This window comes from Symphalangus syndactylus, chromosome 4, assembly GCF_028878055.3.
Source record: "Symphalangus syndactylus isolate Jambi chromosome 4, NHGRI_mSymSyn1-v2.1_pri, whole genome shotgun sequence".
In the NCBI taxonomy this organism is placed as follows: Eukaryota; Metazoa; Chordata; class Mammalia; order Primates; family Hylobatidae; genus Symphalangus; species Symphalangus syndactylus.
Window position 1 is genome coordinate 124,148,611 of NC_072426.2, and position 17,315 is coordinate 124,165,925.

A 17,315-nucleotide genomic window follows, 5' to 3' on the forward strand; every position below is an offset into this window, starting at 1 on the left:
ACATGTATAGCACTTAGACTGCTTACTATGTAATAACACATTATTCCTTTTAATATCATTACACTGATCTACTAGCTCCCTTTATATAAACTATCTTTTCTAATATTCTATGTTTCTAAAATCATTGTCAAAAGAAGTCGTTTCTAGACCTTTCTATCTCTGCTCCACTATTTGATATCACAAAGAATTTTTAATCTCAATACTTTAGGCCTAAGAGGAAATATGCATCAGTTAAAAGAGTATGTGAAAGAAATATTGTAACTTACTATGTCTCTGAAAACAACTGCCCTAAGCCGATTAATATCCATATCCTGTAGAAGCCTGTCAAGATCTCTTACTGGAGATATACCGCCAGTCACGATGTCCACTGGGCTCTATTTAAGATTAAAAAAAAAAATTGTATATATATATATACACATATACACATTACACAGATACTCTTTAAAAATAAACACAGTATTCCAAGAACCAGAAAAGCAAAGCTATAGCATTCCTTTCCCCACTTCTTTTGCGTGTATGCTTCTTTCTTCTTTGAGGGGTTGGGGAGAGAGGTGGAGAAAGATGGCATGCAGGAAAAAAAAACATATTTGAAGGAAAAGGCATCACAGAAACAATCAAAGTAAACATTGGGAAAAGCAGACAAGTATAAACAAATCTTTATTGTATATTTAAACACAAATATTTGAATGTTATATCCAGGCCTAAAGTAACTATTTTAATCTCTGCCAGATTTATTTAACTTTATGTTGAAATGAACAAATAAAAATCTTAATTGTAAAATAGGAGTATGCTTTTTGAAAATTAATTAATCTGTATACTTACCTTCGCTGCAGACTTCCCTAAAGGAATAAGGCTATGCATTGGTTTCAAGGCTTTATCTCCCCTAGTTTTCAGTTGTGAATGCTGTTGACACTCCAAGCAATTCCTTACTGCCACTGCACAAACTGTAATTTATTTTAAGGAAAGGATAGGGAAAGAAAAGTTAATATTTAAGATTACGGAAGTGAAAAATATCAACTACAAAATACGATTTACATAAGATTTTATTCAAAACAGATGACATTCAGTTTATTCCTAAAATGTCCCTAGACTTTATCACCTAGTGTTGGTTGTCGGATATTGTTAGCTTCCACGCTGTGGCCCAGTTAAGATTTAGGGAGGCAGTACGTCCTAGTGGTCTAAACCTTTAGGGTTTGCTGAAAGGAAATCAGTTCAGGAATCTTAACAATAGGCTACTGTTTCTTAGATCTCAACTAAGCTAGCTGGGACAATCTTTAGTTAAAAGGATAGGGAAGAAAAGAATTGAAAGAAATGGAAGAAAACAGGGAACAAAGTACATTACCATTAACTAGTCGAGGTAACAATCTTCTATTACCATCATTAAAGTAAATTAAACTGGAAACTTTGATATTTTTCTTATATTGCATCATTACAGCATGATATTAATTGAGACTAATAGAGGATATAGCTTTTCTAAGAAGCTTTATAGGGTCCAGCATTTACTAGCTTTCATTAAAACTGCTTAGAAAATGGGAGACAGGAAAGGGAATCTGATTAATATACAGTCTAAAATTACCTAAGCCTCCCACAAATCAGGCAGATTACTTAGAGATTAATTTTGGATTTTAAATGATGAATTACATTATGTACCCTTCACTATGAATTGCTTGATACCATGTAATCATCTAAATTCCCACCAAATCTGTAGCACTCAAGGTACTTGAACTGAGCAAAGGAGGGAGAGCAAATTAGCAACAAAATAGCAAACTTAAGTGGGGACTTCACAAAGAATCACTGGCCTATCACATGGCTAGCAGGCATGAGCATTTAGAAAGAAAGTGTTCTGAAAGGTACCCAAAGAAAGCAATAAAAGTTGAAAGACAGGAAGGAGGGAACAAGGGGAGGGAAGTGAGAATATGGAATACAACTTTGTCAAATTTGCTATCAGATCCAAGAAATATTTTACTTTGTCAAATTTGCTATCAGACCCAGGAAATACTTTTCATACAAACTTTTTCACAAGTTGCATAAAATCAAATTTGAGTCTGTATTACAAAGTTAAAAATCACACCTCATTTCCTGGTTTCAATCAGTTACTCTTATTGCTGTCATCCTAACTTCTAACCCCAACCTCAGGAAACAACAAGAATGAGGACACCAGTGTCCATCAACAGATAACTAGATAAAGAAAATGTGGTATATATATGCAATGAAATAATACTCAGCCGTAAAAAAGGAATCATGTCTTTTGCAACAATATAGATGGAACTGGAGACCATTACCTTAAGTGAAACAAGTCAGACACAGAAAGACAAATACTGTATGTTCTCACTTATAAGTGGGAGCTAAATAGTGTGTACACATGGAAGTAGAGTGTGTAATCATTGAAAATGGAGACTCAGGCCAGGCGTGGGGGCTCACACGTGTAATCCCAGCACTTTGGGAGGCCGAGGCGGGTGGATCACGAGGTCAGGAGATTGAGACCATCCTGGCCAACATGGTGAAACCCCGTCTCTACTAAAAATGCAAAGAATTAGCTGGGTGTAGTGGGGCACACCTGTAGTCCCAGCTACTCAGGAGGCTGAGATAGGGCAATCGCTTGAACCCGGAGGGCAGAGGTTGCAGTGAGCCAAGATCTTGCCACTGCACTCCAGCCTGGCAACAGAGCAAGAATCCAACTCCAAAAAAAAAAGAGAAAGAAAATGGAGACTCAGAACTCAGAAGGATGAGGGGGTGAGGGGGGTTTGATGATGAGAAATTACTTAATGGTACAATGTATGTTATTCATGTGATGGATACCCTAAAAGCCCTAACTTCACCACTAAGCAATTCATGTATGTAACAAAATTGCACTTGTACCCCATAAATTTATACAAATACAATAAAAAAAAACGATATCACACATTTGGACTGTTACTTTGCTTACCATACTCTATTAAATGATCTTGGACAAGTCATTTTTTAAGTCTCATTTCCATATATAAGAACAGATGGTACTGGGGTAGATTAAATTATCTCTTAATTCTTTTCTGTGGCTATGAAAAACTAGGAATATAGAGTATTTCCCTAGCCTCTGAATCTGATGATTCTTGAGTAAGGTTTTGCTAGTATAGCCTTGCACTTTTACTTCTAGAAATGTACTCTTTCTAGGACAGTGAAAAGGCTTTGAAAATGGCACACATAAAGCAATAAAGTCTAAATATTTTAATTATAATACTAATAGAAAGATTAAAGAAGTATACTACAATGGAAAGAGTAGGAGCACTAGTTAGACAAAAGTATAGTATTCAAATTCTACCTTCACCAATTATAGCTTTTTAGCTACAGATAAGTTTCCCAATTTCTTTTATCTTCAATTTCCTCATGAATAAAAAGGACAAAATTGTCACCGTGAAAATCAACAATGACAAATGACAATAGTCAATAAATGATAACTTTTATTTTGTTATGCTCACAATTAGAATGTCTCTTAAATTTTAAAACAACTGTCTATAAATTGTTATTCCAAGTTATTTAGTATAGCAGGATATACCATTGATTATTAAATATAAAATACTTGGAATTTTACATTTAAACTAAATACTATCAAATACTTTGAATAGCATTTTGAGTAAAAATTATACTTCTGGCGAAAAGCACAGGTATACATTAGTTTATGTAACAGACATTCTTACTAAATATGAAACAATATGTCATTTTTTCATATTTAGTGGAAACTACATTTTCATATTTAGTGGAAACTACATTTTCCAGTTCCATGTTATGTTTTCATAGGTGCTTTATCTCTTCATATGACCATGGCTCCTAATGGTTTGCTTCCATTTCTTGTGCCTTCTCTCCTCACCACTTTCTCTTCACTTAATAATCAAATCATTTAATAAAGTCTCGATATTTACAACTATATAGAAGGAAAATTATGCAAAAAAAAGGGGTTTTTTTTGTTTTGTTTTTTGCTTCACTTAAGAAGTCCAGTTAACACTAAAAAGTCCTTTCATGTGTTTTTACTTTTACTTAGGGAAGAAGTGTTTCCAGGAGAACAGAGATTTCATGATTTTATTAACCGCGTTAACAAATTACCACAGCTTTTTTGAATAAAGGCTGTACTTGAATGATGCTAGTTTAGAACATTGTTATTCAAGTGTGTTTGTAAGAGAAGCAGCATCAACATCACCTGGGACTTGGTAGTCAATTTTAGGCCTCACCCTAGACCTCTATAACCCTTTTTTTGGAGACAGAGTCCTGCTCAATTGCCCAGGCTGCAGTGCAGTGGTGCGATCTTGGCTCACTGCAATCTCCAACTTCCAGGTTGAAGTGATTCTGCTGCCTCAGCCTCCCAAGTAGCTGGGATTACAAGTGTGCACCACCACACCTGGTTAATTTTTGTATTTTTAGTAAAGACGGGGTTTCGCCACGTTGGCCAGGCTGGTCTCGAATTCCTGACCTTAGGGGATCCACCCACTTTGGCCTCCCAAAGAGCTGGGATTACAGGTGTGAGCCACCGCCCCAGCCTAGACCTATATAATCTAATCTGCATTTTAACAAGATCATCAAATTTATGAATCACCTTATGTTTTTTAATCACCTTAAGTTCATGTATCTCCTTAAAATTTCAGAAGCACTACTTTAGAGCAAAAAGAGATAGGGGAGCACCTCTAATTCCAGCTACTAGGAAGGATGAGGAAGCGGGATCACTTGAGCCCAGGATTTTGACACCAGCCTTGGCAACAAAGCAGAACCACCATTTCAGGTTGAAAAAAGAAAAAAAAAAAAAAAGGATAGGGGAGAGTGGAAATTCCTGACCAAACTCACCTTAGTAAATTTTTCAAAATACATCCTCCTTCTTGCCCATCCAACTTACCAACTACTACTACGTACATTAAAAAGTAACCATATGACAAATTAGCTAACACATATTTTCTCACCAACAGAAGATGGATAATTTTCAATGTCATCTCTGAATTACTGAAAATATTTTTTAGTAAATTCCCAATGATTTTTAGCAGCTCACCTAGTCGGAGACACTGCCGCAAAATTCCTCCAGATGACATACTTTTTTCAGCTTCAATTTCAGTAAAGCCAAGAGAACTTGCAAATATAAGCACATCCACAAGGCTAATTAGCCTCTGCAAAAATGTCACAGAGGCTTCTATTGAAAGGCCTTGAGTAGGTTCAATATTTTCCAGTTCATGCTGTAAAGAATAAAGTTTGACATTTATATATATATATTCTGAAAAAAAATTTTACCAGATATAGTCCTAAAATTTATAAATTGCATAAGAAGTCAGACTTTCAGAAACCTAGTAACACAGAGTGATTTATACTTATTATTTCACCTAAAAAGGGCGGGGGATGAGGAGGAGCAACAGAAACATACAGGTGAAACACCATGAACCATATTCTTCACTAGCTGACTCATACTTAGGGAATCAACATTCTTTTTAGTTCTTTCATTACTAGAACAGGTTCTAAGGTCCTCTCAAGTAAAAGATCCTATTGTTTTTTATTTATAGCACCTATGATGCATAGTAACCACCACATTTAAGTTTTAGTCAATAAAGTTGCATAACATTCATGTTTTCACACCAATTTTATATAGTAATTAAGTCCTTACTGTAGCCGATGTAGCAGCTGAAAGCAATGGCAGTATACCCCCACAAGCCATGACCATATTGTCCATCACTTGAGAGATGAGATGAATTGTGTTGTGTACAAAGATGACATTATCACTGCTATTCACGAAGTCCATAACTGTCTTTGTTGAATGGCTGTCCAAAGATAAATGATGTTTACTGATAAAGCTAAAGAAAGGAAATCACAGTTTGCCTACTTGAGGGGAGGGAAGATAAGAAGGTGCTTTTGCTTCATCTTGAAAACCGAAGGAAGATGATGCAGCAGGCATTTGGAGGGTGTATACTTCTTCAGAAGAAACAGACCATTCCATATCAGTAGTTACTATCCATGCCCTCCTTCAGTGCTGAAACATAAATACTATTCATTTTACACTGGATATAAAAAGTTGAAGAAAATTATCCTTACTGGGAACAAAACTAAGAAATCATGTGACAAAAATTATGAATAGTGGTAAATGTGCTATTAAAAATGAATTTTCTTCTGTAATGCCTATAAAATGCTTTTAAACATAACAAGAATCTTACACAAATAAAAACAAACAAATTAGGTCACTTTAAAATCATAAATCATACAATGGAGGATAATTTGAAGTACACAGATTTTTTTAATGCTAAAAATACACTGGAAATATTGATAATGTTATACCAATTTTTTTTTTTTTTTTTTTGAGACCGAGTCTTGCTCTATCGCCCAGGCTGGAGTGCAGTGGTGTGATCTCGGCTCACTGCAAGCTCCACCTCCCAGGTTCACACCATTCTCCTGCCTCAACCTCCCAAGTAGCTGGGACTACAGACACCCGCCAGCACTCCCAGCTAATTTTTTTATATTTTTAGTACAGACAGGGTTTCACCGTGTTAGCCAGGATAGTCTCGATCTCCTGACCTTATGATCTGCCCGCATCGGCCTCCCAAAGTGATAGGATTACAGGCATGAGCAACTGTGCCCAGCCTATACCAATTATTTTTTAATACTTCTAGTAATAAACCAACTTGATAAACCTACCTTCTGGTGAATTCCATGCCATAAAATTGCTACAGGAAATCTACTACAGATTTTTTTAAAACAGAAACCTCTGCTTTTCACATTTTTGTAATCCAGATAAGGATTCCATTCTTATAATGGAGAATAAAAGTTAATTCAGTAAAACCCTACCATAGAATAATTTCTATTCTACTTTTTAACCAAATGTCTGAAATTAATTACAAAGTGTTTCTATGGATTTCTTTGAAAATAAAGACTAGGTTTATACACATCTTCCATAATAAACATATAGACAAACCTTCTCCACATCTGTATATCTGTTTCTATTGAAAATAATAGATCAGTGAGCAAACGTTGATGCATCTGAGACCAGTTGAACTCAGGAATACGAAACATAGTAGATCTGGAATCCCTCCTTTGTCCGTTAACTGCATCTGGTGCTATTCCTTGCCCTGGCTGCTCATGTTGCCTTGATATCTAATACAGAAATTTAAAAAGTAATAAAATAGGTTCAACTTCAGCAGGAGGCTTTAGCAAAGTAAATAATCTAGTAGCTTCTATGCAATTCATCTAACACATTTTTAAGACACTGTAAGAACCAAATTAGAGAAAAATTATCAATGAGTAATAACATTAATATTTTAGTACATGAAAGCAAAGCTATCAAAAGTGCAAAACTACCACAATTTAAAAGTAATTAATTTGGAACCATGTTAAGTATTACCACTATGTAGCATTTTATAAAGGAATCAAGTAACAATTCTTAGTTTTTAGCCTTAGCCTAAAAGAAAGGCAGTATTTAGAATCTAAGTGGCATCTGGATTATGAAGTGGCTAGAATGAAGAATAAAAACAGACACAACATAATGAAGAACCAACCAACAAAAACAAAAAAAAGGAGGGTGGGATAGAGGATAAGAATTGAATAAAGTGGAAAATGACAACATGCTACCAAGCATTGTCTCATGGGTCACTCTGAGATATGGACAGAGGAGAAGGCTGTGTCTCTAGATCTCACAAAGGCTCCTCTCTCTTATAGACTTCATAATACAATTTTAAATCACATGCTTGGTAACTAAAATTATACACTGGCAGGTAGGTAGCCCTAGAATTTGTTGGAAAACTAACGTACTAAGATTGGGTTAGTCAAATAAAAGGTAAAATACAAGTGTTTCCAATATTTGTTTAATAAACTAAAATTAAACCAATCCTTCAAAGTGGTAACTTTTGGTGATGCTATGGTAAAAAATAGTAACAAAAACTGTCATTTAATGAACTCACATTAACTGCCAAACACTGTGCTAACGATCTGAAATAAAATCTTCACATTCATTGCATTTATTTAGTTGTGAATAGCATGTGAACCAAATTCAAAATAAAATAAAATTTAAGTACATACACTTGCTCTTTTTTAACTCAGTGCAAAAATACTTGAATAAGACAATATATAAAATCACCTCAAGCACATGTCGATGAGGTTGAGGTGCTTCCACGTTGGGACTGGCCTTCAACTCCAGCCTCTCAGTATCTGTAGCAACATTGGAAACATCCAACTTCGCAATCTTTTGCTCAGACGAAGAAGCCTCAGAGACACTACCATGACAATCATTAATTAATCTGGTTTCTCTAGTGAGGTTAGTTCCTTTCTTCCCTTCCTCCAGCATCTGACCAAGGTCTGATTCTACAGCTATTTGGGAAACAGTAGTTTCTGGTGACATAGCTGAAGACCCTGATGCTGTCATAGTCTGAATTCCAGAATCTTTAGAATCTTGAGTTTCAGTATCAGTTTGCTTTTCAGTAACAGGTTTTCCTTCTTGAAGTATTAATTTGTGATCATTATCAAACATGTCCAGTTTTTCATTGGCTTCAGATGCAGCTGGAGACAAACTGTTACCTTGGAGCTCTGTGGGTAGATTAGCTTCCTCAGTAGGACTGCCTTCTACTTTCAGTTCCACATAATCATCATCTTCCTCTTCCTCTACTATAGACTTATCCAAGAATTCTGGCATCTCTGAAGCATCCTCTTCTGAAGGAGAACTTATAGAAGCAGTTACTTCACTGACAGTCATTGAATCTTTGCCAGTTGTTATAAAAGAATTAGAGGAAACAGTCACAGCTTCTATTATGTCAGAAGATACTTCTAAATCACCTGCATTCCTTGTCTCATTTGTCAGTGTTTCTTCCAAAGTGCCTTCATCTGGTAACTCCTGATTTTCTTGCTCAGCTTTCATTTCTTCATAAGATGTATTAGTAGTTTGCAGTTCAATATTAGACGCAGATTCTAGTGAACTTGTCTTCTCTATACTTGAATTTTCATTACCATTTGTGGTGAAATGAGGATAGACAGGAGAATCCTTTGTATCTGGTTGCTGGGATCCTACTGAAACATTAACATCCCTTCTAATGCCAGAGGCTGCTTGAACTGAAGTTGAAGAACACAGCCCTATTTCTTCATCAACTTTTCCTTGCTGTTCCCTAAACATATTGGCAAGGTTTTCTTTGTGTATTTCAAAAGTGACCTAGGTGAAAAATGTACAATCAGTTAAAATATGCATGAGAAATGAACACAGAATACAAAATACAAAATTAAATAATTTTCAAATACATAGTTTATATAATACAATAAAACTTAATTTTCCTATATTTTATTTTAGTAGAATGATAAATGAAGTCAATCACAGAAATCTAAATATTCATTAAAAACTACAGCCAATTGTAATATTAACAAGTGACAGCATGAAACCACAAGAAGAACATAATTATTTAGCCTATTATTAAACATGTATAGGAAAAGGCCACCATAACTTGTACCAGAATTTAAGTATGTACCATTGGGAAGTGCTTTATACACTGGATAACACTTGTTTCAACTGCTATGAATACCAATTTCCCCAGGACTTGTCCGCAAGAGAGATTAAAAATATCAATTAATTATGCTCACCATTACAGTAGCTCTACAGATATCTATTAAGCTACAAAACCATTATCTCACTAAGCTAATGAATACAAATTCTTTTAGCAATGGGAGAAAAAAGATCCAGCCCTTCCCCCAAAGGTTAACCATAATTTCCAAAGTTTGAACTGGTCGAAAATAGTCTGAATGCTTCAATTGATCCATCCATACATCCATTCATTCCATTTATATCTGAGTGACTACTATATATTAGGCACCGTGAACATTCCTATATCATGTTTTGCCTTTTACCCAAATGGAAAAAAACTGAAAAAGTAAAAAATTTTTTTAAAGAGAGTGCTGTACTTGTTAATGTCACAAGATTTAGAATTTTTAAAATCTAAGAATTATCTTATAGCCGCCATCATGTGATTTCCATCGGTGTTTCAGTGGTAACCCCTATCACCCCTTGCAACAAAAATGCCAGAAAAAACTATAACACATGCAGAAAGTATAAGCCTAATTATAGTTTATTAATCCCAAAAGTGTTTGTTTCTGTAATCTACATTATTATATAGAGTAAATTGAACACTCATTCAATAAATCTTTATTGAGCCATAGTATAAGAGGATGGTAGGACAATCAAGGAAGAAAAACTGATTTTTTTATACACAAAAATCAATAGGCCTTATTGAATCACAAGAGTATACACACAGATGAAAAGCAAACAAAAGTAAAAATGACTCTCAATGCAAAAATTTCCTTCTATCGATATTAACTCGCCTTTACTCATGACATATACAGAACATTCATGCCATGTGATAACCTAAAAATAAAAATGCTCAGGGAATAATACTTTCCTGTGAATATTTGTATTTTTCCTAATTGTAACTATGTTCTTAATTCTAAAACTTAGAAATCTTTTTATAATATTTCAACAATAAATGCATGTATTCCTCACTAAACAGTAAAATGACATAATCACATTAACAAAATATCAATTTCTTTTACATTCACAATGCCAATATTTTATTTGACATAGGCTCTGTATTTTAATTGACCAATTCCTCATATTCATTCAACAAAAATTTACTGAACATCGGTAACAGGCCAGGCATTGTGTGATGAACACATTGTTCCTGACTTCATGGAGCTTATATTCTAAAGAAGGTGTCAGAAAATAAACACACAAATATGTAAGATAATGTCAAATAGTAATAAGAGCTTCGAAGGAAGGGGGAAGTACACAGTGAAGAACTGTGATGAAAGTCTAGGTGAGAAGGTGTATTTACTAGTGTAACTGCGGTAGGCCTCTCTGTTCTCTTTGAACAAAGGCAAGAATAAAAGAGAGAGCAAGCCATGTAAAAAGAAAAGAGTTTCAGGGAGAGAAGAACAAATGCACAGGCCTTGGAGCTGAAATAAGCTTGGTATGTATGATGAATAACAATAAAGCAATAAACTGAGAACTAAAGAAAATGAGGTCAAAGATGTGGCCACGAGCTAGATTATGATGTAGAACATTATAGACTGTGTTAAAGACTGTATTTTCTTCTGAGAGAGCCATTTGAGAATTAAGAGTGTAGGGAAGACAATCTGATTTCCCTTTTTAAAAGATCAGTGGCTGGGCACAGTGGCTCATGCCTGTAATCCCAGCACTTTAGGAGTCCAAGGTGGGCAGATCACCTGAGGTCAGGAGTTTGAGACCAGCCTGGTCAACGTGGCGAAACATTGTCTCTACTAAAAACACAAACATTAGCTGGGCGTGGTGGCACACACCTGTAATCCCAGCTACTCAGGAAGCTGAGGCAGGAAAATTGCTTGAACCCAACCCAGGAGGCAGAGGCCACAGTGAGCCAAAATAGCACCACTGCACTCCACCCTGGGTGACAGAGTGAGACTCTGTCTCAAAAACAAAAAAAAGACTAGTTAGCCTACTTTTTGGAAAACTGACTTTAGAGAGAGCATTTCTGCACCAATAAACAATTATCATTGTCAAAAGAAAGCAAGTTACATATTACCAACCTCACGGTCATTTTGAAAATAGGCCATTTATTTCTACAATAGCCTGTGTTACAGAATGACTTTAGTTTTCAATAATCATTTGCTTTGATTTTATTTATATTAAAGGTTTTTAGAATTTGTATTATACAATGGATCAATAAACATGAGTATATGTAATTTATATGTACAGGTTAAGAAACAATTTTTTTTAATCTCACATACCTACCACCCATGTCAAGAAGTAAAACATTACCAGTACCTCACAATTTCCCTATGTGCCCTGCCCAAACTGTACTCCCTATTTCTCCACTACAATCAGAAAAAAATCACTATCCTGGTATTTCTATTGTTCACTGTTTATAAACAGTTTTATCTGGAGGACAGAGCTTTGGGAGATAATTTTAAAAGATAGTTTTACTATCTATATACTAAACATACCCATTATGTTTAGTTTAAAAAACTAAGTCTAACACAAAACTAGCCAATTGTATTTTAAAGAGCAATACTGCCACACCTGAGGCTCCCAAGAAAAGACAAGATATGCAGAATCTGTGAGTTGCAGCAGGGCTTCAGCTTATTTGAGAGAATATGTAAAGCCATTTCTGGGAAGTCTTATAGGCAAGTCATTAGGAAATACAGGAAATACAGAGGTCAAGAGAACTGGAGAATCTATCAGAGGTGGTGTGTGCCAGGTAGAGTGTATTGGCATGAAATACTTTATATTTTTCAATTCTAAGCTCACCATGGTGAACCCCTACCCTAAGAAGTAGGTCAAAACACAGCATGTCTTTGTGGAGTGACATGAGAATCTTCAGGTGATTCACATTAGATGGGAAAACAGGAATTTAATCAGCACATGATGAAGGCAAGCAAGCTAAGTACTCCTAATAAGAATACAGGTCCACCTCTCCTGAGTGAAACTGCTCCAGTCCAGATGGACTGTCATCTGCCTACTTTTTCAGTGTCTGTTTTCATATGAAAATACCAGCTAAATATGATGTTAGCTGCAATTGGGATCTCCCTTTCTACAGTCCTGGAGGTCCCCTTCATCTCTCTTCTATGTTGTCTCTTGTTTCTTGTATTTCGTTTCTTTCTCTTTGTATTATTCTCTCCTTTTGTCCAATATCCTGCAGTGCCTTCTTAAGAAAGGATGTATATAAATGTTTTGAGATCTCAAATATCTGAAAAGGTATTTATTCTCGCTTCATACTTGATTAATATAGTATAAAACCACAGATAGAAAAGCATTTACCTTCACAATCTGAAATGCTTTTAAAATTCTAAAGTCATTTGGTTTTTAAATTTGCCCTTAATTTAATTTATCCAACGGTCTAAAAGCTAAATTGCAATTGAACAATTATCAGTATTATCTTTTTGGATGCTGTTTTCCTTAAGATATTTGTGACTTTAAAACTGATAATTTCCAATTAATTGCCAGATATTGTTCTAAATTACCCAGCTAAAAGACTAGTCATTAATCTTCACAATCATTTGACAGCTAATCTATAGCTGTTTGTAATGTTGGAAAGCACTTCTATAAACTACTAGTTAAAGATACTTGTGAGCTAATGACTATAACATTTCTTTTGCCATTACTTTCAACTTAATTGGCACTCAAATTTACTAATTGGTAGATAAAAGATAAACACAATACATCCAGATGTTAATATTATCTTTTTAATCTATATATTAAAACTGTATAACCTGTAAAATTTAGACTTTTTAAACTGTTAGGCAATGTTTAGCAGCTGACTTTGTTTTTAAGCAAATGCATCTTTTTCAGTGTCTGTTTTCATATGAAAATACCAGCTAAATATGATGTTAACTTCTGATTAAGTTACCAACCTTTGATAAATAAGATATATCTTTAAAAACAGGTGGATCTTCCCATATGTATTATCAATTAGCGTAAGTCAAAATGATTGCCACCACATTCATGAGATCTTTTATAGAGACTCTGATGTACAACAATGGTATAGGTAACAGATATAATGGTAAAATCAAGCATTACTGACATAATTAAGAGCAATTCTAAAGGTTGGTAGTACAATCCCCATTTATAAAGATAGGAAGAACACTGACAAAAGAATATTGCAGCAAATAACTTCTAATCTTTTCATTTTTAAAACAAAGTCATTTTGATCAATTTTAACTTCTTAAAAACAGTCTAAACAGATGCTTTCATGCAAATCTAGAGTATAAACTGGTATAAATTTTTAGAGGGCAATTTAGCAATATCTACTAAAACTTTTTAAAACATGTACAGACTCCTTCCTCTGGAAATTCCACTTATAGGAATTTATCCTACAAAATAAGGGTTACAGTATTGAACCAGGCTCATCATTGCTCAATGATAAGGAACAGATAAAGTATGATTATAATATAAATCAATAAATTTTTTAAATCTCTCTTCCATCAATTTTTCTAAACACAATTTTGGAGAATGCCAGAATATAAAAAGAAAACTTCAATCATTTACACAGTCACTCCTTCCTAGAATTTTAAGTGGTCTGATAACATTCAAATGTTATATCAAAGCTGAATCTTATGCTCTTTACTTCTCCATAATGTCATATAATATGCAGGCATTAAAATTCATGTAAGAGGCATATCATTAAATAATACTCTAAAATAGTAAAAATATGATCACATTTTGTTAGCAAATAATTATATGTATGTATAGATTCATGTACAGAAGAGAAGACTAAAAGGTCTCACACCAAAATGTTAATAGGTTATACATAGGTGTTTGGATAATGGGTAATTTTTGTTTTCTGTGTGTATGCATTTCTACTGGGTTCAAGATTTCCTGTAATGAAAACTTATTATTTTAAATTTTTTTAAATAATAATTGCTATTTGGTTTCAAAATGTTAAAGCTAAGAATACTTTTAGCCAGGAACAAAGGTGCATACCTGCAGTCCCAGCTACTGGAGAGGCGGAAGGGAGAGGATCACTTGAGCCAAGGAGTATGAGGCTGTAGTGTGCTATATATAATGGCACCTGTAAAGAACCACCCCACTCTAGCCTGGGAAGCACAGCAACACTCTGTCTGTCTCTCTTTTTCTTTTTTTTTTTTTTAAGTACCATTTAAACTTGGTAAAAACACACACACAAACACACAGAAATCAGGTATTTTTAAAGAATTATTTAGCAATTAAGTAAGGTGTAAAGTGCTGATAATCCATGAAATGCAGACATTTTGTAACTTTTTTATTTTTGTAATTTTTGTGAGATATCTCCCTCCATCACCCAGGCTGGAGTGCAGTGGCACAATCTCAGCTCACTGCAGCTTCAGCATCCCGTATTCAAGTGATTTGCATGCCTCCGCCCCCCAGTAGCTGGGACCACAGGCATGCACCACCACTTCTGGCTAATTTTTGTATTTTTAGTAGATACAGGGTTTCACCACGTTGACCAGGCTGGTCTCAAACTCTGGCCTCAAGTGATCCACCTGCCTCAGCCTCCCAAAGTGCTGGGAGGCATGAGCCACCATGTCCGGCCAATTCTGTAACTTTTGAAATTTCTTCAAACAATTCACTTTTAATCTTATCATACAGCCACCATAAACACATATACATTTTTGTATATGCCAGTTCACATGATTTTAAAAATAATTTTAATAAACCAATTAGAAAATTCTTTTAAAAAAATCTTATTTCCACATGCTTTTACCCAATCTAAATAGTAGTTTTTTCTTATGTACAGTAACTGAAATTTATACTTCAGATATTTCCTCAGTAAACAGCAAGTAAAATCTTCAGATATTTCAAATAATCCAAGATAATTAAGGACTTTATCCTCAAATTCACTATTTAGGAGGAAATCCAATTCATGTTATACTTTTAACTCCAGCATGACTAATCTTTATTCATTTTAAGTCATAAACCCATTCTACCTTACGGCAATATGAGTCTAGACAAAATACAGTATCTAAGGTGTTAGTTTTATTTGTTTAGAAAAGAATGTGTTTAGAAAATTCTCATAATTCAGAATAGTTTAAATGCCTTAATTTAAACTTTAATTAATGAGTAAAAGCATTTTATCATACCAAGTGAAAAAAGTATTACTTAAGCACAGAAAAATGTTCAGTTTGAAGCCAAAAACAAACAAACAAAAAAAATGAAAACCTAGACAACAAGTAAGACAATGAAATCACAAACGTTACTAGGTGCACACTTTAAAACCCTGAGATCAAAGTAACCAACATAGTGCAGTTATACTAGAAGAGCCTATTACTGCTTATAAAACCCAGTTCAGCTGCTGGAGGAGAGGCATATAGTGACAAACAGCTGCCCTGCTACAAAGGTGGCAGGAAATCTATCAAACTGGACAATAAAATTGCAATTGAGTTTCTTTGGCTTTTTATAGCAGCAGAATGTATCCTGATGTAACTCTGCAAAAGCTATGCAATTCTGCAACATTAGTTCTTTACACATCAGTTCTTTATCAAGAACCATGTTATAAATTTGTGATATTGAGATTCAAAATGACTGCAAAAAGGAAAAAGCATCACTTTAACACTGTATGTATAAAAGTGTTATAAAATCATCAGAATTAATATTTTTAGAGAAAAGAAAATTTTGTTCCAATAATTCCAGTGGAATTTTTAATAGCTGCTAAAAATTGTTCACCTACTTACTGAATCACTACAGCTCTATTCTAAGCTTTATTAAATAATGACTTGAAGAGCCTTAGGGTATAAGTTTCTGTCTTATTTTAAAAATAGCTATAAAGATTTAAAATTTCAAAAAACTTAACAGCATTCAAATAAATTACTTTGTATAAGCCTCATGAAACAGAAAAGCCTTTTAAAAATGAAGAAAATCCACACAAAGAAATAAAATTAAAAGACATGTATGAAACACTAAAATAAAAGGTGAACAAATATAAGAACCAACTTACAACTTTAAACTTTTGTTTTCCCTTTCATAAGTAATGTTTTAGAATGTATTTTTAAAAGTATACTTTGACAGCAAAAAGTGATAGGTCTAGTTTTACTCAGATAAAAAGACTCCATGATTAACTTAGCATTATCCTATCTTATAAATGAATACTAAAACTTGAGTCAGTGTGGTTCTTGTTCAAAAGTAGGCACTAGAGGCCTCTCCTTAAAGCAACTATTTTCTTCAGAAAAATTTTAAGATCTGTTTAAAGCCATAAATCACTGGACTAAAGAAACATATAGGCCGGGCACAGTGGCTCACACCTGTAATCTCAGCACTTTGGGAGGCTGAGGCGGGCGGATCACGAGGTCAGGAGATCGAGACCACCCTGGCTAACAAGGTGAAACCTCGTCTCTACTAAAAATACAAAAAATTAGCCGGGTGTGGTGGCGGGCGCCTGTAGTCCCAGCTACTTGGGAGGCTGAGGCACGAGAATGGTGTGAACCCAGGAGGCAGAGCTTGCAGTGAGCCGAGATCGTGCTACAGCACTCCACCCAGGGCGACAGAGCGAGACCCCATCTCAAAAAAAAAAAAAAAAAAAGAAACATATAAACTAAACAAAACTATAGTCATGCATCACTTAATCATGAAGATATATTCCGAGAAATGCATCATTAAGCAATTTCATCATGTGAACACCATAGAGTGTACTTACGCAAACCTAGATTGTATCACCTGCTATATACCTAGGCTCTATGGTAGAGCTTATTGCTCCTAAGCTACGAACCTGTATAGCTTATTACTGTACAAAAGACTGCAGACAACTGTAACACAATATATGTATTTGTGTATCTATTTTTTTAATGTTTTAATTTTGTTTTAAAAAAGACTGAGTCTCGCTCTGTGACCCAGGCTGGAGTCCAGT

At 34.6% G+C, this 17,315-nt stretch overlaps 1 protein-coding gene across 6 annotated transcripts in view; it reads right to left on the reverse strand.

Moving 5' to 3' along the window:
• The window catches only part of LRBA (LPS responsive beige-like anchor protein), a 786,161-nt gene that overhangs the window by 611,114 nt on the left and 157,732 nt on the right, over nucleotides 1-17,315 (reverse strand). For all 6 annotated transcript variants that reach the window (XM_055276087.2, XM_063638262.1, XM_055276088.2 and 3 more), the window contains exons 23-28: nucleotides 8,069-9,130; nucleotides 6,911-7,089; nucleotides 5,612-5,765; nucleotides 5,009-5,189; nucleotides 823-944; nucleotides 267-374 (exon numbers count right to left, since the gene is read on the reverse strand). In XM_055276087.2, the coding sequence (XP_055132062.1) occupies nucleotides 267-374; nucleotides 823-944; nucleotides 5,009-5,189; nucleotides 5,612-5,765; nucleotides 6,911-7,089; nucleotides 8,069-9,130 (1,806 nt within the window). The remainder of the gene's footprint in view (nucleotides 1-266; nucleotides 375-822; nucleotides 945-5,008; nucleotides 5,190-5,611; nucleotides 5,766-6,910; nucleotides 7,090-8,068; nucleotides 9,131-17,315) is intronic.